The sequence below is a fragment of the Poecilia mexicana genome, unplaced genomic scaffold (assembly GCF_051168715.1).
Source record: "Poecilia mexicana isolate PSO_F unplaced genomic scaffold, ASM5116871v1 scaffold_23, whole genome shotgun sequence".
NCBI classification, from domain to species: Eukaryota; Metazoa; Chordata; class Actinopteri; order Cyprinodontiformes; family Poeciliidae; genus Poecilia; species Poecilia mexicana.
This window is the reverse complement of record NW_028263392.1, coordinates 19,001,018-19,024,535: the sequence shown is the minus strand read 5'-3', so window position 1 is coordinate 19,024,535 and position 23,518 is coordinate 19,001,018. Positions and strand designations below refer to the sequence as shown.

General features: G+C 38.6%; 1 protein-coding gene across 1 annotated transcript in view; it reads left to right on the top strand.

Annotated features, from left to right (window-relative positions):
- tmtc1 (transmembrane O-mannosyltransferase targeting cadherins 1) overlaps nucleotides 1–23,518 on the top strand; it is a 133,856-nt gene that overhangs the window by 49,292 nt on the left and 61,046 nt on the right. The window contains exons 3-7 of the mRNA XM_088003511.1: nucleotides 6,956–7,029; nucleotides 8,504–8,680; nucleotides 17,136–17,217; nucleotides 20,315–20,418; nucleotides 22,123–22,312. Coding sequence (XP_087859637.1) covers nucleotides 6,956–7,029; nucleotides 8,504–8,680; nucleotides 17,136–17,217; nucleotides 20,315–20,418; nucleotides 22,123–22,312 — 627 coding nt within the window. The remainder of the gene's footprint in view (nucleotides 1–6,955; nucleotides 7,030–8,503; nucleotides 8,681–17,135; nucleotides 17,218–20,314; nucleotides 20,419–22,122; nucleotides 22,313–23,518) is intronic.

Below are 23,518 nucleotides of genomic sequence, written 5' to 3'. Positions count from 1 at the left end.
GGACGCGAACCACACAGTGGGAGAACAAAGACGACACATGCCTGAATGAACGCCGCAGCTCCTTATATACACCACGCCCACTTCAAGAACCGGAACCTCTCACCTGGAAACTATTTGTGTGGAATTATGTATATTTCTATATATATATATATATATATATATATATATATATATATATATAGTACCCCCAAGAATTTAAAACTACTTTCACCCTGCTTATATGTATTTATTTGTTATGCTGTTAGAGTTTCACAGAAAACTGATGTCAGTAAATACTTCAAGACGTCATTCCTGAGTTTGGAGTTTCTGCATTCGTTCTGTTTAGCTGTTTGGATAACTGGTGTCATTCGGCTGGTGAGACCTATACAGGAGGCATGTAAGGCAGTGTCTCACCTGAAATAGACCCTTTTCACATGACGTCAGACAACATCCGTTTTGACTCGATCCAGTGTATCTTTAGTTCCGGTGTGTGTAGTTAACGCTGTTTCTGGACTCTAAAGCAGCTGCCACAAATACGAATTGAAGATATATCACTATTTGCAAACAGTTTTTCTTCATCTACATAATCTAAACTGGACAAATTCCTCGCTGACTGACACCAGTTTGACTACAAAGGTATGTGTTTTGTTTTTTTCTAGCTGTTAGTTGATATGCTAGGATAGCAATAGTAATTTGTTAGCTGGCTAACATTACGTAGCCTTTCTGTTTTGGAAATAGAACGTATTTAGGCTCTAATCTTAATCAGATTTTTATAGTATAGACTGGGGTTGACACCCATCACGTAAAATGCATGATTGTATTAAACCCTTCTCATGTCATACACTAGTTTCACCACCCGCTAAGTAGCGACATTACCTGCAGCCACAAGTCCAAAACTTGACAGTTATGCCAAACACCCGCTACTCCATCACGTCCTGAGAAGTTAAACTCCTGCTACGATCAAGACATGAGGAGGAAGAGATAGATAGATAGATAGATAGATAGATAGATAGATAGATATTAACATTTCATTGGAGAAATGTGATGAGCTATCTCTCTCTCTCTCTCTCTCTCTCTCTATACATATATATATATATATATATATATATATATATATATAAAATTCCCTTCTCACCCTCCGCGGGTGGTCTCTTTCATCCTCTGAGCTCGGGTCCTCTACCAGAGGCCTGGGAGCTTGAGGGTTCTGCGCAGTATCTTGGCTGTGCCTAGAACTGCACATTTCTGGACTGAGATGTCTGATGTTGTTCCTGGGATCTGTTTGAGCCACTGCTCCAGTTTGGGGGTGACTGCCCCGAGGGCCCCGATGACCACAGGCACCACTGTGGTCTTCACCTTCCAGGCCTTCTCCAGTTCCTCTCTGAGGCCCTGGTATTTCTCCAGTTTCTCGTGCTCCTTTTTCCTGATGTTGTAGTCACTTGGTATTGCTACATCCACCACGGCTTTCCTCTGTTCTTTATCCATCACCACAATGTCTGGTTGGTTCGCCATTATCATCTTGTCTGTCTGGATGTGGAAGTCCCACAGGATCTTAGCTCGGTCATTCTCCACCACCTTTGGGGGTGTTCCCCACTTTGACCTCGGGGCTTCCAGTCCATATTCTGCACAGATGTTCCAGATGCCCGCCACTTGGTTATGTCGTTCCATGTATGCTTTCCCTGCCAGCATCTTGCACCCTGCTGTTATGTGCTGGACTGTCTCAGGGGCCTCCTTGCACAACCTACACCTTGGGTCTTGTCTGGTGTGGTAGATCTGAGCCTCTATTGCTCTGGTGTTTAGGGCCTGTTCCTGTGGAGCCAGGATGAGGGCCTCTGTGCTGTCCTTGAGTCCAGCTTTCTCCAGCCATTGGTAGGATTTCCTGATATCAGCCACTTCAGTTATTTGTCGGTGGTACATCCCATGTAGGGGCTAATCAGATACCCTTCCGGAATATATATATATTAGAGGTGTGCCGATCGATTGGTCACCGATCATAATCGGGCCGATTTTCGTGAAAAAGTGCATGATCGGTGATCGGCGATCATTGGCTCTTGTTGCCGATACCGATCACCTGCTTCTCATTTCCCAGCCTGCCTGTGCAGCTGGTCTCCTCTTTCCTTCACTCTGCGCAAACGCGCAGCAACAAATCCTAAGCGATGTGGAACTATAACGCACTGAGTTAATGGGGAAGTTTGCGTGTTGCAGCGGAAAATTGAAGCATGTCAAAATGCATCAACACAACGAATCTAATATGGCATAAAAACAATGACATACTTGACGGAGTTTGGCTACATCGAGGCTCACTGCAGTAAAAAGACATATGGAGGATCAGATAGCAGGTAAAGCAGCGCACAGCTACAAACACTCACCCGGATTAGCATGACGGTCAGAAAGCTAAACAAATAACCTGCGAATGCTAGTAAAGCATTGATTAATGCCTGACTTTAAAATTAGTTAACTGGGCTTGTAGCCATTATTTTGTGCATGGGGTGGGACGGGTACTGCAGCATGCGCTCGAGCTTAGTCCTCATTCTCCTGTCTGCCACCACCTCCACTGGGTCAACAGGACACCCCAGGACAGAGCTGGATTTCCTGAGGATCTTGTTCAGTAGAAGTGGGACTTCTGCTTCAAACTGCTCACTACAGTTTACCACTGCCTCTGTCGTCCACCAGTTCACTGCAGACTGGCACCCGCCAAGGACCGTACATGGATGTCTTCTTAAGTTGTAAACCCTGAGTACATACTGTTAAAATAAAATTGATATGCCTTTTGTAAATACATTTTCTCTATCAATGACTTAAATTGTTAACTGTGGTAATTGTGTTTGTGTAATGTAGTAACCATGTAGTGTTTAATATGATTATTAAATAGATGTTTTAAAGAAACTGCCACAAACCTTATGTCTTTGGTCCACAATAGCAGCTTTAATTTTAACATTCCTTCTCCTCCACATACTTTGTTGCCAGATGTGTAAAATTTACAGCAATTTAAATGTAAAAGTTGCACATATGTAGATTACTCAAGAGAAGCTATTTATAATTTTTTACAGAACTCTACACAACATCAATTCATTTATTAATAGATACATATAGATATTAATTACAGAATAGATACACAAAGATTTCATTTCTAACAGCTGCAGTATTGAGTGTTCATCCAAGAAGTGTGACTTGCAGGAGCAGGGAGGCTCTGTACTGGTTTCTCCTTTTAAATCAAGAAGCCCATGATAGTTTGATGTTAGGCAGCAGATGTCCCACAGCTGATTGACTGAACCTGCCATGGACAGAGGAACAAGACCATCCCAGATATGGTAGGCTAGGTAGGCTACTGTTGAGAAAGATGAACAAAACAAATGGAGAAATTATGAATCACATCAGAATGTGTAAATTATTTCGCAGATGGCACTTAAATTAATATTTAAAATGCTTTTCTAAACAACAGTGTTGGAAGATGAAAGTGATTTTAGTGAAACTTTAAACAACACAGCACTGAAAGGCACTGTGGCTAAAGCTACTGCTAGCTGGTTTACTCTCCAATCGGAGGCTGGTTCCTTTGAATACAGTTGGAGAATGGTAAATTGACAATGACTAATAACGGCTATCTAACACTCAAATGCTGTTTTATTAAAGTTAATACAGAAAGTGAATCTCTAAACGTTACAGCACTTAGAGAGCGGTGTATATTTTTCTTAACTGTGGCTAAAGCTGCTGCTAGCTGGTTTACTCTCCGATCGGAGGCTGGTTCCTTTAAATACAGTTGGAGAATGGTAAATTGACAATGACTGATAAAGGCTAACATGTAAATACTGTTTTATTACAGTTAATACAGAAAGTGAACCTTTTAACGTTACAACACTGACAGACAGCGGTGTATATATTTTCCCAACTGTGGCTAAAGCTGCTGCTAGCTGGTTTACTCTCCATTTGGAGGCTGTTTATTTTATACACAGTCAGAGAATGGTGGATTGACAATGAGAAATAACGGTTATCTAACACTTAAATGCTGTTATTATTAACCTTACCTTTTATTATATCTTAAGATAATGAGTATCCATGAATTTTTCAGTCAGGTTTCCCGAGGCAAAATCACACCGGAAGTAAAGATACACCGCTTCAAGTTATGGCGGCCATTGTCTGACGTCACTGTGAAAAGGGTCTATTCTGATAAGTAAAAATAAGGTCATGAAAAGTCAAATAGATGATGAAAAAAATCAATTTGTCCACTTGAAATTTATGTAAATTGATTTTCTTATTGGTAATTTCAACATTTCAAGGTCAAAATCTGAATTTACTTGCCTGTTAAAATGCATGAAAGAAGACCAGGGTCTTCATGCAAGAAGCCTCCAGAGGTGACACACCTCTGGAGGCGCTGTGTCACAAGTGAATGTAGCAGGCATTTGGCACATGCCCATTGCTGTCTTCATATTGCCAGTATACAGGTGCTGGTCATAAAATTAGAATATTGTGATAAAGTTCATTATTTTCCATAATGTCATGATAAAAATTAAATTGTCATATATTTTAGATTCATTGCACACCAACTGAAATATTTCAGGTCTTTTATTGTTTTAATTTTGATGATTTTGGCAAACAGCTCATGAAAACCCAAAATCCCTGTCTCAAAAAATTAGAATATTATGAAAAGGTTCTCTGAACGAGCAATAAAAATAATCATCTGAATCAACAAAGTAACTCTAAACACCTGAAAAAGATTCCTGAGGCCTTTAAAAACTCCCAGCCTGGTTCATTACTCAAAACCGCAGTCATGGGTCAGATTGCTGACCTGACTGCTGTCCAGAAGGCCATCACTGACATCCTCAAGCAAGAGGGTGAGAAACAGAAAGAAATTTCTGAACGAATCGGCTGTTTGCAGAGTGTTATATCAAGGCACCTCAGTGGGAAGTCAGTAGGAAGGAAAAAGTGTGGCAGAAAACGCTGCACAACGAGAAGAGGTGACCGGACCCTGAGGAAGATTGTGGAGAAGGGCCGATTCCAGACCTTGGGGGAAGCAGTGGACTGAGTCTGGAGTAGAAACATCCAGAGCCACTGTGCACAGGCGTGTGCAGGAAATGGGCTACAGGTGCCGCATTCCCCAGGTCAAAGGTCAAGCCACTTTTGAACCAGAAACAGCGGCAGAAGCGCCTGACCTGGGCTACAGAGAAGCAGCACTTTGGACCACTGTTGTTCAGTGGTCCAAAGTACTTTTTTCGGATGAAAGCAAACTTTGCATGTCATTCGGAAATCAAAGTGCCAGACTCTGGAGGAAGACTGGGGAGAAGGAAATGCCAAAATGCCAGAAGTCCAGTGTCAAGTACCCACAGTCAGTGATGGTCTGGGTGCCATGTCAGCTGCTGGTGTTGGTCCACTGGGTTTTATCAAGGGCAGGATCAATGCAGCAGCTATCAGAAGATTTTGGAGCATTCATGCTTCCATCTGCTGAAAAGTTTTATGGAGATGAAAATTTAATTTGGTCTGGAATCGGCCCTTCTCCACAATCTCCCTCAGGGTCCGGTCACCTCTTCTCGTTGTGCAGCGTTTTCTGCCACACTTTTTCCTTCCTACTGTCTTCCCACTGAGGTGCCTTGATATAACACTCTGCAAACAGCCGATTCGTTCAGAAATTTCTTTCTGTTTCTCACCCTCTTGCTTGAGGATGTCAGTGATGGCCTTCTGGACAGCAGTCAGGTCAGCAGTCTGACCCATGACTGCGGTTTTGAGTAACGAACCAGGCTGGGAGTTTTTAAAGGCCTCAGGAATCTTTTTCAGGTGTTTAGAGTTACTTTGTTGATTCAGATGATTATTTTTATTGCTCGTTCAGAGAACCTTTTCATAATATTCTAATTTTTTGAGACAGGGATTTTGGGTTTTCATGAGCTGTTTGCCAAAATCATCAAAATTAAAACAATAAAAGACCTGAAATATTTCAGTTGGTGTGCAATGAATCTAAAATATATGACAATTTAATTTTTATCATGACATTATGGAAAATAATGAACTTTATCACAATATTCTAATTTTATGACCAGCACCTGTACTTGTTTAATTCCACATTTTCTAAATGTGTTGATGTTTTACAATCTCGTTTTATACATTTCATAATGTATGTGTATGTGACATATTTAGTCTTTCCCATTGGCCAAATGTTAAATTTCTCTGTCTGTGTTAAAATATTAGCATTTATGGAGGGGGGCATAAGCAGCTGCTGACTTATTTTGGATTTAACAAAAGTGCAAATAATTGATATTTATTTTGATAGTATTTTTATTTGTTGTTTTTAACACTCCGTAGTTGTGTGTTTAAATAGCATTTCACTGAAAATGTCTTCTCATAACATATATAATTGCCCAGTAATATTTTTACATTTCCTGTCAACTTAAGACCACCGGGCTTAGCAAGTTTTCTGGGGGAAACCCTGCTATCTGTTAGTATCAGTTTCCGGTTTTTGTTAGATCTAATCTGTTTATCTCTTTAGGAGTATAACAAAAGAAATAATGTGCTGTGGATTTTTTGATATACATAATAGCTTTGAATTTAGCAGATAAATAAAGTATTATAAAAATATCCCCATTAATGCATGAAAGGTAATACACTTACTGTTATCTATTGTTTTAAGTCCAAGAAAAGCATTTCTAAGTACATGCTGTTGGTTGATATGTTTATGGACCAAAAAATGAGATTGATGCATTCAATGACTTAATAGAAGATTAAATAAAATTTTCAGTATTACACTTGCAAAGATCATTGATAATCAATTCCAATTCCTGGATAATTGTTTTGTGTATGTCTAAATGTTATATTGGTAATCTTTCTGACCTTCACATTATCAGTGCACAACTCTTTAATTGCAGTTTTTTGCTGAATTTGTAACATAGAGGGTGTTCTTTGAAATCAAGTAGTTTCTTCAGCAGCCTCCTCTACTTTATTTCACCCTATTTTAGCAGATTAACTCTTCTGACATCTCTGCATGTATGTGTTGCAGGTGTCTGGCATTGTGGGCAGAGCTGATGTCTTGGCTTGTCTGCTGTTCCTCCTGACATTCCACCTCTATATTAGGTAAGGCAACTCGGTGTCACAGTGTGCTCATTCACACAAGCTTATACAGTTCACCTTATTGGAACTTTGGCCTGACACATCGCTACATTCACCAATGCATTTACTTAATTGGTATTAGGGGTGCAAGTTATTGAATAATTAACTAATATAAAGTTGATGCATCAATCGACTAACGATCGATAAGCAGCTTTTTTTCTAAAAAAAAAAAAAAAAAAAAAGGAAGCCTAATTCTAACCCTACCCAAATCCTGTGCTCCAAATGCACACTATAATGCGGAAAGAATATATTAACAAACGCTTTTAGTTATTGATTGGAACTAATTTTAATCTAATCCCATTAATTGACAGTTAATCCTAAATCCATTGTTTGCATCCCTAGCTGGTATAAATAGCAAATGATCCAATCGATTACATACACTGACAATGCTGCATCACTGTGGTGCAAAAGAAAGAGACCTCTTTGAAAAGCTTTATAAGCCTCCAAGAAGATGTTCAGGAAACGCAAACGTTCATACCTCACTGTGGTGTGGACATGATCTCCTGATCACTCATGCCAGGCACTCCTGCCCAAAGTCCACTATCGCATCCAATCCAAATCCTGTGCTCCAAATGCACATTTGGAAGCTGAACATTTGGTCTGACTGTCATGAAAATAATCTTCCTGTCGCTGCATAAAAACACATTGTTTGATATTATCAGAACACACAAACCTCCCCCAATCTCGTGGGAGCACTAAAGGTCAAGCGTGGATCAAGGGTGAAGCATGCGACAATGCATATCCCTGTTGTGATTCTATAAGCCTATTAGAATTGTGATATTTCATTTATGGGTAAGTTTAAGCAGAAACCATAAGTGTTTACATAAAATCAAAAGAAGCAGTTCTGTGTTCACTGTTCAATTGGCAGTAAAACAACTAGAAAAACAATTTAAAAGATCTGAATAATGGTAGTAGTAACTGGTGTGACATACAGCGCTGCTTATAAGTTATTGCCCTCATTTTACTATCAAACTCATTTTAATGTATTGTGTAATTAATTTAATTCTTATTGCAACGGGCATAGCAGTGAGTTCACTGTGGTCCAATAGTCTCCATGCTCACCAGATCTCAGGCCAACAGAACAACTTTGTGATGTGGTGAAACAAGACCATCACCTTTTGGATGTTCAGCCAACAAATCAGCAGTGGTGATCTGTCATCACATAGATCATAGAGCAGCTGCAAAATTTCTGAGGAGTCATTTCGAAACCTGCTTGAATCTAAATTAAACTAGAATTGAATTTAGATTCAACGAGGCTGAAATGAGGCAGGTCTGAATGTGTCCTTGCTGATTCTTGCAAGGTGTAAATTATAAAGTCCCTGGTGAATGTATGTAAGGTATTGTGTGGGTGTGTGTGGATGGGAAACTCATTATAAATGCTTTAAAAATATGAGGTTGTATTAAAATGTGAATACCATTGTATTCTCTGGTGGCACAGGAGTATTGATGAATGGGTCTTCGAAGACTCGTTCCCTTCCACGGTGTCTCCAGGGTCTCTGCTCATCAGCTTGTTTCTGGGTACCTGTGCAATGCTGGTCAAGGAAACAGGAATCACTGTGTTTGGAGTGTGTCTGCTCTATGATGCTCTGGTGCTGTGCCGCAAGCCTCTTACACAGTAAGCACAAAGTCCTTTTCTTTTTTAAGCCCAAGCAGCACAAGGGCTGTGAAGGCCTATTGTATTCATACTATTATTCTTCTGTCAAATAAATTAACTTTTTTGAGGCTTAATATAAAAAAAATGCCCCAAATTTGGTGGATGCATCAGTCATCTGTGAAAATTACTGATTTTAGGGAATTCGCAAAAGTTGCTACAGGAACAGCTTAACAGCTCCCCCAGGCAAATTACAAAATACCTTCTGCCTTGGCCTAACTGTATCATACAAGCATGAAACAGGATACATTTGTAAAACTCCTCAAAACCTTCAGAAAACTCACTTGCACCCATGCTTTAGTCCAAACACAAGTCGGCCATCTTAGATTAGCTTGATTTGGCCATTTATAGCCTCTGCATTTGACTGAATTTCTCCTAGAGATTTTAATCAATCGGCTTAGCATATGATCTGTTTGCTCATAAGATAATGGGGATCTAAATTTAGCAAAAATAATGAGTTTTTGACCATGTTAACGGGGGGTGATCAGAAGTCAAAATCTTGCCGTAAAACATAAAAATGTTTTGAATGAGAATGAGAGATTGTGGGGGGTGAGGGGCAGTGGTGAGAAGTAACGAAGTACAAGTACTTTGTTACTGTACTTAAGTACATTTTTCGTCTATCTGTACTTTACTTAAGTAGATTTAATAATGGATACTTTCTACTTTTACTCCACTACATTTTACAGTAACTATCTGTACTTTCTACTTCACTATATTTCTACACATTACTCGTTACATCCAAGTCGCATTGGCTTTTTTTCCGTTAAAATGTGAAGTTCAGGGGCTTAAGGTGGCGCCGTAAAATCCAAGCAATAATGTGACTTACGTATCTGTTGTCACCCATCGCCTCCCCCTTTACTCGCACGCGGCGCTCCAAGACATGCGCAGTGGTTTCCTCTGAGCGGGAGAAGATATCTGTCTAATCGTCAGTAGTGTTGCATAAATCATAGATATGGCGACATGTAAAATCAGCAGCGCTTCACTTTCACAGACGGTGGGGACTTCGTCCAACTTTTAGTGTCACTTGGAAGGAAAGCTTAAAGAAAAGTAAGCTCTGTGGACGTGATGCTACCAAAGCTAGCTGTACTGACTGAGACACATATTGCATCTGCGATGAAAAAAAGTTGTCACTCATGCGCTGAATTATTGTGTGGAGGCATTGACTGAGGTGTCGCATATATGGGACAACGTTGTGACCAAAGTGCAATATAGTAATATGACATTCAGGAATGATCCGATTCTTCTGGATGGATCTTTACTAAGATTGATAGGACTAAAGTCTCACTGAGAACAGTTCTCTGTTCTTGTAATGCTCTGCGTACACTGCAGTAGCTATTATTTTATTTTATTAAAAAATAAAAATAAAAATATATATATATATATTGTCGAGAAAAGTCGAGCTCAGCCCACTTCCCCATGCTGGAGATTTTAGTTTAATAATAACAATAAATAAAGTTATCTTTAAAACTGATTACACAGGTGACATCAAGACCCAACAGTAGAGTCAGACGGTAATAAAATTAATCTGGTTGTGTGTGTTGTTATTGTGTGCTTGCTTTAATTCTACTTTTTTCTATTTAATCATAAAATCATAGCCTGACAGAAGGAGAGTTATGAAACAGGAAAAGCAGGTTTCCTGGAAAAAGAGGAAGTTTCCAGCCTGCAGTGGTTAAATATAGTTCAGACTGCTCATTTTGAGCACTAAAGGTTTAAGGAATAAAATCTAGACGTTTTGAGGAATTGAATAAAACCCAGAGTAAAATACTTGAATTAATAATGATAACTTATAATTAAGCCGATAATTAATATTGGTTTAACCGGTGGTTGATGTTGGTTTGATTATAAGAATATTTACACTTAGTCTTATACTTATTGAAATACTTAAAGGTGAAACAAGTAACTGTAACATGGTGTCAAATAATTAGAATAATGAATTATTCTTGGTTTCTTTTCAGAAATGTCTGTAATAACTCACATCATGATTATAATAAGGGTAACTAATAAGGTAATGGTTATTATAATATTATAAGTGAATGCTAAATCAGAGAAAGTAAAAGGTTATAAATGTGATTTTGACATTGAACTTGAAATGGTGTAAAATGTGTAACTGTAACTAAAGGTCACTGATGTTGTGTTAGAGGTGGATGGTAGGTGAAAGGTCAGGTGGAAAGAGGAACTGATGGGAGAGCGGAGGTGTCTTAAGGCCTTATTGCTAAACTTTAAACGTACCTAAGAGAAGGTTAGACACAAGAGGACTGTTGAGCAACTCGGGGACATTAGAACAGACATCAGGTCATGTCCAAAGATGGTGATGGATATGAGATTATCGGTCCAAGCAGTCAGCCAATAAAACAGGCACAGCAACAAAGCTAGCCAATGCAAATGCACCAAAAGGGTGGATAAACCCTATATAAGGTGAGTGCAAAAGAGGAATCTTTGGTTGGATCCTTCAGGCAGCTTCGAGCCAAGATTGAGATGGACAAAGAACTCTGCAGCTGAAGAAGAGCCGGAGCCACAGAGCCGAAGACTGTTCTGCACATGGGGACCAACCCGTTAGCCCCGCAACATGTGGCTTCATATTGCACTTCTCTCATCAGCTGGGTTTGGGACCCCAAAGATAAAGAAAAAGACCAAGGCAAAGATGAAGATAAAGACAAAGGCAAAGAACAAAGGCAAAGAGGAAGAACTGGTGTGTTCCTTCCATGAGACCAGCCCTTCTACATCTCAAAGGACCAGAAAGATCGTGAGACGAGGAGAAAGGAGCTACAGAGCTGCAAGACAAGAAGGAGAGGGCCGCTACGAGCATGAGGAAGTCACCCTGAGGCCCGAGATCTGCCGCTCTGACTCAGTACTCTTCCTGTACTGGGAGCCTCCTGCTGCTGCAACACCTTTTTCATCATCAGGCCAGTTCTGGGGTTCAAAATGCCAAACTCCGTCCCTCTCTCAAAGTTTTCCTTTTTTAGTTCACAGTGTCAGCATTAGGGAAAGATAGGCTAGATTATTGATTTTACTTATTTGATTATTTCTGTTACTGATTTAAGCTGTACTGACCCTTGCAAAATTGCCTTACTAATAAAATAATTAGCATCAAGAAAATCTAAAAGATGTTGTGGACATTCAGTTAATGAGTCACCTTAAAGTTCTTTGATGGTTGTAAAATAGCTATGAAGTTTGATTCTGGGAGGAGAAAGTGGAAAATGTTTTATAGGTTGCTTTTAGCCAAAACTAAAACAACACCCTTGGGACTCGCCCGAGTCACTAAAACCAACCTGGTTCAATAACAAGTGCAAGTTGTAATAAGAGAAAGAGCGACCGTTAACAGGTGTGCTCTGTGAAACTAGCTGATTCTGGGCTGCTCTATCTGGCTAGTTCACAGGGTGAAAAAGGGTGGGACATCTGGATGGAGGTCGTTAGAAGCCAGGCTAGTCTTTACGCACCCAGCTTAAACAGAGTTTACTTCAGTTCTGGGTAGGGTAAATCTCGGCAGATTTAGGAAACTCAGTTCACCCGTTAGACGGAGAGCTGGGAGCAACATCTCCCTCCTCTCAGAAGAGGAAGTAGAGAGAGAGAAGGGGGGGGGGTGTTGTGCAACAACAATATATATATATATATATATATATATATATATATATATATATATATATATATATATATATATAAAAATTATTTAATTGGCGAATAAATTAAACAACGTAAGAACACAAAGCATGCTTATTGTTCTTTGTTTTCGTCTCCTGTCATGGTGGCAGATGTTGCAGCAGGAGGGAGGATGAAAAAAGCCACCTCCTTCTGCTTGGTTACTTCTTGCTTATTGCGCCTTGGACACTGTTCATAGTTGAGCGTTGCTTACCGTTAATTGCTATATTTAATGGTGCAGTTTAAAGGTGCAGACAGTTGTGGTTTCTGACATTGCCAATATGGGCAACCGCCCAGGGCGTTAATTTTTTTTTAGGGATGGCAGGAGACCTCTGCGGATTGTGGTCCAGAGATGAAAGCAAAACAGAATTAAATGAGTTTTAATTGATACTGGTTAAATTTATTTCAGCTCTAAGTATTTAATATCTAGGTGTTTTTATGGGAATGTGGATCTTTCAGATCAATTTGAGAAGCAATTTTGATAGGTGCACTTAATTTTATTGTGTCATGTAGTGCAGGGTGCTGGTCTTGGTCTTGATTTGGTCTCAGGTTCAGTGGTCTAGTCTACAACACTTCTACGTGGCTCCTTGGTTCCATGTCCTCCACTGCCAACCCTTTCTGTTGGATTTCTTTCTAAATAAATGCCACTAGTGGCAACAGTTCATGCTATTTTAGGACAGGAGACAAGATGTTTCCATCCCTCAAATTATGATGCATAGAATCGCATATCTTAGTCTAAAGTATGTTACAGAGAGTAAATACAATAAAAACATGCTTTATCTGTGGCATTGTTCATTAAAATGGCACATTTCTGATGTGTTAAAATTAAATACGATCGGTACACTTAATGATATTAGCGATTAGGTAATGCATTCAGCAAATACTTTTACTTTTAATACTTAAGTATTTTTAAAAGGCAGTACTCTCTTACTATTAAGTAAAATGTTAATGTGGTACTTTTACTTTTACTTGAGTACATTTTTGTCTGTGTATTTGTACTTTTACTTAAGTAAATTTTTGAGTACTTTCTCCACCACTGGTCAGGGGGGGCACGAAGATGGAGAGGGACTGAGGGGATCGAATGAGAGATGGTGGGGGCGGGGAGGGTTGAATGTGAGATGGTTGGGGTGGGGGGGTCTAGCGTACAGTTGAGTACTGGAGGGAGGGAGGACGGACAGCGTATTGCAAGGGGGAGGAGGTCTGACTGTACGCTAACCCCCCCAACCCCCAGAAATGCTATTTTATTTATACAATTATAAATAATTTCCACTATTAGTAATATTGTGTCTACCAGAGGATTCCTCTGGTTATTATCTTTTCATTAGAGCCCTCATTGATGACTGTATGTTGAAGCACTGAAGAGTTAGTCATTTGAAGTTTGTATATCAGGTGCTGTCCAAGTGTGCCATTTGGAGACTCCAAATGGAGACTCCGAATGGCACACTTGGACAACACCTGTACATCTTCATAAATAAACATGTTCAAATGACATTTCTTTTTGTGCTATTTTGATCAATCTTGAAATTCATAAGCAGAATACTTTATTCCACACATTTATTGTATTTTCCAGTCCATACACTCAACACTCAATGTGTATTCACAAGAAATAAAAATGGAAAATCTGGGTGAAGCAAAATTTTTTAATTTTTTTTGTGTTACAAACGTAATAGTATTTTTGACTGCAAAAATGGAAAATTTAGCTTATTTTCCTCATAAAGAAACCAAGCTTTTGCATGTACTTCAAATTGTTCAAGAACAGTAGCTGATTTAATTTGGGTATGCCTTTTCAGCTATTTTTGGTGATTTTCGTACCGCCAGTTAAGGGGTTAACATCTTGTAAAACTAATGTTCTATTGAGTCACAACAGTTTGTTTAATTTGTTTTTTTTTTTTTAATCTTTGGTAGCTGATTTCAGGCTGTTTTTTGTTTGTTTTAGTTAAGATATCTATTTATGGTAACACTTTATTTGAAGGGGGTTGAATAAGACTGTCATGACACTTTCATAAACATGACATAAAACATGTCATGAACATCAATAAGCCTTCATGAATAGTTATGACTGTTGTCATAAAGTGTCATTCTGTAAATTATGACACTTTTAATACAAAGTTGACATTATTCAAAATGTCTTTGTTATGACAACTTGACATTAACCAGGAAATCATTACTATTTAAACTTTACCTTTAATAACATAAAGTTACCTCATTTTTAAAGTGCAATCAGTTATACTTTTATAACAAATTTATATCAGTAATGATTTCTTGGTTAATGTCAAGTTGTCATAACAAAGACATTTTGAATAATGTCAACTTTGTATTAAAAGTGTCATAATTAACCGAATGACACTTTATGACAACAGTCATAACTATTCATGAAGGCTTATTCATGTTCATGACAGGTGTTATGTCATGTTTATGAAAGTGTCATGTCAGTCTTATTCACCCCCCTTCAAATAAAGTGTTACCCTATTTATTAATTTTGTATTTTGACACGTTAAACATATTGTGATTTTGTAAATATGTACTGTATATACACACTCACCGGCCACTTTATTAGGTACACCTGTCCAACTGCTCATGATAGCAAATGTCGAATTAGCCAATCACATGGCAGCAACTCAATGCATTTAGGCATGTAGCCATGGCCAAGACGATCTGCTGCAGTTCAAACCAAGCATATCAGAGTGAGAAAGAAAGGTGATATATGTGACTTTCAGCATTGCATGTTTGTTGGTGTTAGACCGGCTGGTCTGAGTTTTTCAGAAACTGGTGACCTACTGGGATTTTCACGAAAAAAACATCGCTAGGGTTTACAGAGAACGGTCTGAAAAAGAAAAAATGTCCAGTGAGCCTTTCCTTTTAGACTTTTTCTTTCCTAAAAGGAAAGCAAAAGCAGAAAATATGGAATATAGTCAGTGATATTGTTATTGAGGTATTCAAAAAATATATCGACATATAATTTTTTTAGTAATATCGCCCACCCCTACAAGAATTTCTTGTCTGACTCTCAAAAGAGAGAGAAGCAGTCCAGGGTTTTCCCCAGTGTATTATAAGCCTGGCGGCCCGCCATGCTTTACTAGCCCCGCCGCCAGGCTAAGCGTTAATTGTTTATGTTTCTAGGAAAATTAAAAGAAAACAAAACAAAAGAAAAATCGTTTTTTTTGTGTGTTTTTTTTTTAAAGCCGGGCTGCGAGCGTCTCTTTTGCTCTTAGCATTTCACTAGCAGAGCAGATTTATTCCTAAAGGATAGGTTTATAATAGATAGGTTTATAGTTTATGCATTTAAAGCCGACAGCGCGGACCAATCACACCTCTGCGCTTTGCCTCGCGCGCTGCCGCTGCTTTACCTCAGCGGGATCGCGCGCGCCTCCTTTCACTCAAACTGGACAGAAGTATCAAAAACATAATCCTCCTGCTCTCAACTCAACAATATGTGGCTGGCCACGATAAAACAAGCTTTCTAATGATGTCAAAGGTTACAGGGCTACTCGGAAACATAGCAAAAGAAACTTGCTGGCTTCAGCTAATCACATCTGTTAACTTGTAAACATTTAATAAATCGGTTAAAGTGAGAGTTGAAAGTCCTTATTGCTCCATGTCCTGAATCAGATATTTCTTTAGGGAAAATATGAAGTAAACTTCACTTATTGTTGGTAAAGCAATGAAAGGGGCTTTCATTGCTTTATCAAGCTTTCTAATAATGTCAAACACAGAAATAAAAAAATGAAGATATAGCTATTTGAATGTTGGCACTAACAGGATTAGGGAGAAAACATCCCTCAAACTTTAAAAATAATTGTTGCCAAGATCATCAAATCACCTGCCTGGGGATGTTAACAAAGACTGTTCATTTACATTACTTTGCAATAATTCTAACCCCAGCACTGACTGTAAACTGGTATGACTGGGAAAGTGTGCAGACAAAAGTTGGCTTTTGCTTGCACACCTCCAGAAAAAAGTGAGCTTACCTAATTAGAAATATATATTTTAGTGATAAGCTTGGTTGCACATTTTTTACATCGACAAACTCACATTAAATATAATTCATTAAAGCAATAAGAAATGGAGTAACACTTCTGTAGTGAAACACTCCAAACTAACCACCCACACCCCTCCTTACAGGCCAGTAATACAAACAAACACACACATTACTGCATAAACATTCACCAAAGCCTTCAGAAAACACAAACACAAGCAATAAAATAAACATAATGATGTGATACTAATTATTAGTAAGATAAATAAATTAATTAATTAAAAAAGGGTTGGAGTGTCTCTATTTGACTTCCACATTCAGAGTATAGTCAAGAAACTTAGTATGCCTCAAAGGCATATTTTATCTTTGATTAAAACATCTCAGCTTCTTAAGCTTTAAATTGTAGAGTACCTACTAGACTCAGTAAATGTGATGGAGTAGAATTAACCGACGGACCAGAAGATTCTGCTATTTCAAACCTTGGACAGACCTGAAACACCAAAAATGGCTGACTATGGGTTAGGAACAATAAGCCAGCTTATTGTGGCGAAAATGTCAAACCAAGAAGTCGTCAGCTTTGTACATGACCAAATCATATGCACATGTCTAGTCTAGCATAGGTATAATGAATCCTACATATAACCTTGGATTGGATCATTCTTGCAGTTGATGTTTGGACCTTTTTGTGCCCACAAAAAAGTCCATACTGATTTGCCAAATTAGAAAACAAAAGTCCAAATACAGATCAACTAGGACTATCTAGGACTACTTTGGCTTTTAACGGGATGACCTGTTTTTGCTCCACAGTCACCTTTTGAGTTCTAGACTCAAGGACTTCCCCCACTTCTGCACTCCCTTCATTAAACGGGCCTGCCTTATCTCTGGCTATGTGAGTATTATTTTATAGTGATATTTCGTTTACTTCTTCTGCATGTCTTAATCACTTTATGAGCACTGTTTGAACACATGATCATCTTTTGTTATTTTACTTCAATAAAAATCAGTTAATATATATAGTTCCAATTGTTAACACATTTAATGTCAAGTTATTTTACATACAGATCCAGTTAATAACCAGATATTATCTGACTTCAGTTCAAATCAATCAAATTCATTCCATCACAATTATTTTACTCTTTATTCCATTCAGACTCTTTGTCCAGAGGTTTAATGATATAGAAAATGTGAAACTGAAATGAAGTATAACAAACAATACAATTACAACATGTACAATTGTAATCTTCCATGTACACTGTCTCGACAGTGGTTACACTGTAAAACTACATTACTTTAGATGCAAGAAAAACCATGACTGCACTCTAAACATGTTGCTTCAACAATCTGTGAAAGTTAGAGAATAAAGTTCTCTCAAGTTGCAAAGAACTGGAAATTGTCATGTTGGGTTCCAGTTTCTTTACCCACATACAGAACACCACCAGAACAGATGATCAGATAATAAAGTTTATTTTAACAATGATGAAAAGAGAAATTGTGTGATTCTTGTCCTTGGGGTTGGCAACCGGGGTCGTCTGTTTGCTGAAGAGCAGTGAGGAAGAGATGGTGAGTTTGAGGTTGTCGGAAAATGGAACTTCAGGAAGAATTAGACTGATTTCACAGGTTTCAGTGTGAGGTCTTGACGGAGTGAGTTCTTTGTAGGTGATGTGGAGGCTAAGGTGGAGGGCGGACAGGTAAGTTCAGGTGCGGAGGGAAAGAAGAGCGAACCGACTGCCAGCTGAGAATTCAGGAAAGGTTTATTGAAGGTCTGCAGGGAGGAAGAAGGTACTCAGGTAACCAATGGGTAACAATCCACGGCGTCACAAGGGGAGAAATCTAGACAGCCGGGTCTCGGGCTTCACAGGGGAATTTCCAAGGCGTCACAAGGAAACACCTGAGAGAGAGGTGACAAGGATACTTTACTAGAAGTAATTTCAGAGAAAACGCAGAGAGCGAGCTCAGAGGGGCGCAGAGTACCATTACTGGCAAACACTCAGGTGATTAGTAGCCTGCTTTTCATATACTCCGGGATGATTGAATGATGAATCACAGGTGCACCGACAGAGTCAGCGGGCATGCCCTCCAAGGTGTGCAGCCTCTAGTCACCATATAGTGGATGAAGGGGGAAGCAGCAGGCAACCAGAAAAATTCCACAAAGAAACCAAAACCCCAGTTCCCAACAGAAATAAGTAAAGAATAAATGACGTTACACATAATGACAGAAAAGATGAAGGATGGAGGCAGATGCTTGTGGATTACTGTCAATCATCAAGCAACATGTATACATCCATAAACTTCCTACATCCTGTGATGTCACTGTTCGACTATTTACAAAATCACTTTTAGGTGGTGCTAAAGATACACTTGCAACAACTCTAATGGCATAATTATATAGTTACAATCAGATTGCAGTATGTATAATCTAATATCAGCTAGTAAAACGTTACTTTTCTAAGAGAGCTAGAGGAGGGAGTCTGACTTTCCAGCAATCCCTTTTCCTGAGTAAGCAAATGACGAATGTGGAAAGTAACAATGTCCTTTTAACTGGAAGACCCAGTATGATGCACCCTTTACTGCAAATATCCCTAAGCAGTCATGTGACTACTGGAGGATTCTGGGTTGCAAAGACTTAATTTTCAAAATCTCTTTGTACTTGGACAGCAAATGTGAACACTAACCTAATTTTGAAAACTTTTCCTGTTACCAAAAGTAATTTGGCAATCCTATTCCTCAGATGACATGGTCTATTTCACTTAGAGCTTTCATATGTCAAATATCACATCAATATTAGGAGGGCATCAAACTCCAAATTATGAAATAATAATAATAATAATAATAATAATAATGGCAATCATTTAATCTGGCATATTCTTCACAAAAAGACAAATACTAATCATCTACTTGGTTTAGCTTATTTAATTACTTTACACATATAGTTTTTTTCATTTTTAAATCAGTTAAGTATGAAAAATAAACAGAACTGTTCAGAAAATTAATTTCCAAATACAGAATAATATGAATGAAAATGGCATGTAGTGGAGCTCATACAATTGCAGGAACTATGTATTCAACCCCAATCCCAATGCCAGTCCCAACATCGGTCTTATCTGTTTGCCTTAAGAACAGCTGTACTATTAATTTCGTACAATAAATCAAATCTATCTAATCTATTTATTTAAGAAGGACTTGAGAAAAAAACAAAACCTCATTCCACTCAACCAGTGCTCCCAAGCATCAAACCCAGGTCAACCACATTGAGGACCATAGCATCACGACTTTCATTTTAATGGAATAGACGCATGGTGAGCATGCTCCAGCCTTACTCTTACTTTTTTAAGGTCTTCAACCCTCAAACTCTTCAGGCTATGCTCACCCTGTAAGAGAAGCCTGAAAAATATAATGGGAAGGATATAATTATCCATCCCATTCTTTCCATTCAAGCTGACCAGGTGGGTTCAAATTGTCGTCTAAAGCACAGAAGGCTGCCAAAAAGGAGAACGCTAGTGCACATACTTTTCAGAAGTCTGAAGGTTTCTGGGTTAAGATATCCTTTTTTCATTATTTTAAAGTAATATTATGTCCTGAGAAAATAAATCATAGTTTTTTTTATGATCTCTAACCCGTAATCCTGAAAATTAAATGAAATAGACTTGGCATTTCATTCTGTGTAAGGAATCTATGGCTCAGAATGTTTCTAGAATACACATAGTGTTTTCACTGATCAGAAGAAGAAAGAACTTTTGAGTTTTTGCTCAGCCGATCTTTGGGAAGGTCTGATCAAGCTGTTTAAATATTGCAGTGTGCCACTATCTGTTTGTCAACATTATAACTGCTGCTGCGAAAAAAGACATGTTTGAAAAATGTCTATTTTTTTTTTCAAACAATCATATTGGCCTGTTCTGTCTCATTTAACTATTGCTCTTAGTTTTTTTTTATGCACATCGCTATACTGTATGTAATCTGCCAGACCTTGAGATTGTTTTGTCCTTCAGGTGGTGATGATAATGTCAATTCGGCTGTGGCTCATGGGAGGATCCATGCCTCTTTTTTCAGAACAGGACAACCCTGCCTCCTTTTCACCTCATCTGCTTACCAGGTACCACACTCTCACAAACTATAATAAAATGCATTCAGATCAATGAGAAAAGATGGAAGGGTGACTTTTTCTTTTTAATTCACTTGGTTTTATAAAATGCATTACCCCTTAAAAAACATGGCTCTTTAACTAAAACAGACAGAGCAACTGGTCCCTATGCCCCCTTTACCCCCCGCCCCTCAGCACGTCTGCCTGCACACTGTTTTTACAAACATTTCTGAAAGAATGGGTTGCTCTCAGGAGCTCAGTGAATTTCAGCATGGATCTGTGACAGGATGCTACCTGTGCAACAAATCCAGTCATGAAATTTCCTCACTCCTAAAGATTCCACAGTCAACTGTCAGCTGTATTATAAGAAGATGGAAGTGTCTGGGAATGACAACAACTCAGCCACAAAGTGGTAGGCCACGTAAATTGCATTGGTCAAAAGTTGAAGGAACTGATCGTCAACTTTAGGAGGTGTAAACCAGACATTCAGCCCATCATTATAAATTGGGAGAGGGTGAAGATGGTGTCAAATTTCAGGTTCCTGAGGACCTACAACATGAGGATTGTGAGGAAGAACCACCTGAGAACTGAGCTCTTGGTAGCCTCCTATTGCTCTATGTAGTTGGTGTTGAGTCATGGCATCTCACCATGGTTCTCCAGCTGCACTGCGGAAGAGAGGAAGCAGCTCCAGAGGGTCATAAACACCACCCAGTGTTACGGAGTGAAAGCTTCTTCAAACAAGATGGAGGCTCGTATGTCTTACTGAACATTTCTGTTCAGTTTTATTGAGGAGAAAAAAGACAGCTGATAATGGCAACAGCTGTTCGTAATCCAGCAACTAAAAATCAACAAAGCAAGACAGTGACAAAAACAGAACCAGATCCTGTTAAGCATTCTTCAAAATAAAAGACCTCTTCTATTCAAATAAATCATGTCTCGCACTTAAATATATTTCACTTTACCTTTGTAATTATATACAATCATGTTCAATTCAATTCATAATAATCATGTAAATTATGCTTAACATAATTTACATGATTATGTAAATTATCATGTTAAGTACAAGTCACTTATCATGCGATTTATACTTAACAACAAATGAGTGTTAAAGAAGCCACAACACCCAGAGACTGATTGGCTGCCCTCTTTCATCTCTGGAGGAGATGTACAGGACCTGCTGCCTCCAGAGAGCCCTCAGCATCATCAAGGACCCCTCACACTCTAGCCACCACCTTTTCAAACTCCTGCCCTCAGGGAGGCGTTTCGGGGCAATAAGGTCAAGGACAAACAGATTAAAAACAGTTTCTACCCAAGAGCTGTCGTTACCCTGAAAACAGCAAATCCATCTAAAAATTATCTTTGTTTTTTCTTAACATCCCAGTTGTTTGTGTGTTTCTGCTATATGTTTTATTTTTATTGAAATATACTTATTTTATTTATTTATTTGACTTGCCTTTAGAGTCACTTTTCAAAGTTTGTTGTGCTTTTTTTTCTTGCACAATGACAATAAAAGGAATTTTGATTCTGCTTCAAATTAGTTTATGTGAGTAGATGGTAGATTCAATTAAATGAAAACTCCAATTCATATACTAATTGATTTGAATTGTTCAGTTGTTGGGCAATAAACTTTTTTCCATTTCTTCTTAAACATCTAATTTGTCTCATAGCTGTGTGTTCTCTCCACCAAATAGTTCACGTTATGCCCTCTTCCGGCAGGTTCCTTACCTACTCATACCTGCTGTCCTTTAATGCCTGGCTGCTGCTTGCTCCCGTTGTGCTGTGCTATGACTGGCAAGTGGGCAGCATTCCCCTTGTAGAATCTCTGGGTGATGTGCGCAACTTGGCCACCATACTGCTGGCTGCAGTGATGATTGCTCTCTGCTTGCACTGCCTCTTCTCACTAAAGGTAAGAGCCAGATTGTAACATGTGGTTGACAAGCGGTGTCTTAATCCAACTTTCTTGTTACTTTACACTACTCATTTCCAACTGTAATTTGTTTAAAAGCTCCTGTTCGTTTGGGGAGGTGTGAATGCAAACTCTAATGCGGACCAAAAAAATGAACTCTGGTCCATCTAAAAACCTCTCTCTTGGTTTGGTTGAAGTGAACTCTGACAATGTTTGAATGCATGTGAAAACCAAGTGGACCGGAAACCGCTCCAAAAGTAGGAAGCGGACTATTGCGCAAGGCATTCTGGTCAATATATTACTCTGTGGGTTAGGGGAGGCGTTGTGTTGATTTCTACATGCAACGAGTTTGCATGTAGAGTAAAGGCGACACAGAGAGTGAGGAAAAGCAGAATATAAGAGGTTTGTTTTTTGTTTTTAAAGATATTTTTGGCTCTAGTGGCCTTTATTTGATAGTTAATTGACAGGAAAGTGGGTAATGAGACATGCAGCAAATGTTGGGAATTGAACTTGCGACAGCTGCGTCGAGGACTAAGGCCTCCATTTGTGGGTTGTGCTTAACCCCTGCGCCACCACAGCACACCCCAGAATACAAGAGGTTTAAAGTTGTTTTACACCAGTGTTAATTTACTTTGTTGGGGTGCACTGCTGCCGCTGCAATTTTTAAGCTTTCATTAAACGACAAAAACTGGGCTAATCTGCTCATTTGTTTGCAGAACTTGTCATAGGAGCCATGGTTTAAATTTTAGCAAACTAATATCAACAGCAATACAATTATGTAAAATTAATTTACTAACCAACATAAAAGAAAAAATTTCTTAGCCCTCTTTTTCATCTTGACAGAATTGACAGAAACGAAACTGTAGATTTATTTCCACCAAGAATACATATTTTACATATCAAAGGTAAGGTAAGATAATTTTATTTTTATAGGACATTTTCAGCAACAGAGCAATTCAAAGTTCTTTACATAAATTAGAAGGGAATACAAACAAAACAATAAACCAAAGGAAAGAGCAAAAAGAAAAATCAAACAAAAAAGTATGTTGGTTCTCCATTTTTGATTCTAAACAGTACATGGTTCTAAATGTTGAGTAGTTTCTCTAGATAAGCTAATAGGAGTTTCTCTGGATTCTATGTTAGTTCTACTTCCTGTTCTGGGTTGAGTGAAGTATATAAACTAAATGTTCCTGTTCTGGGTTGTGA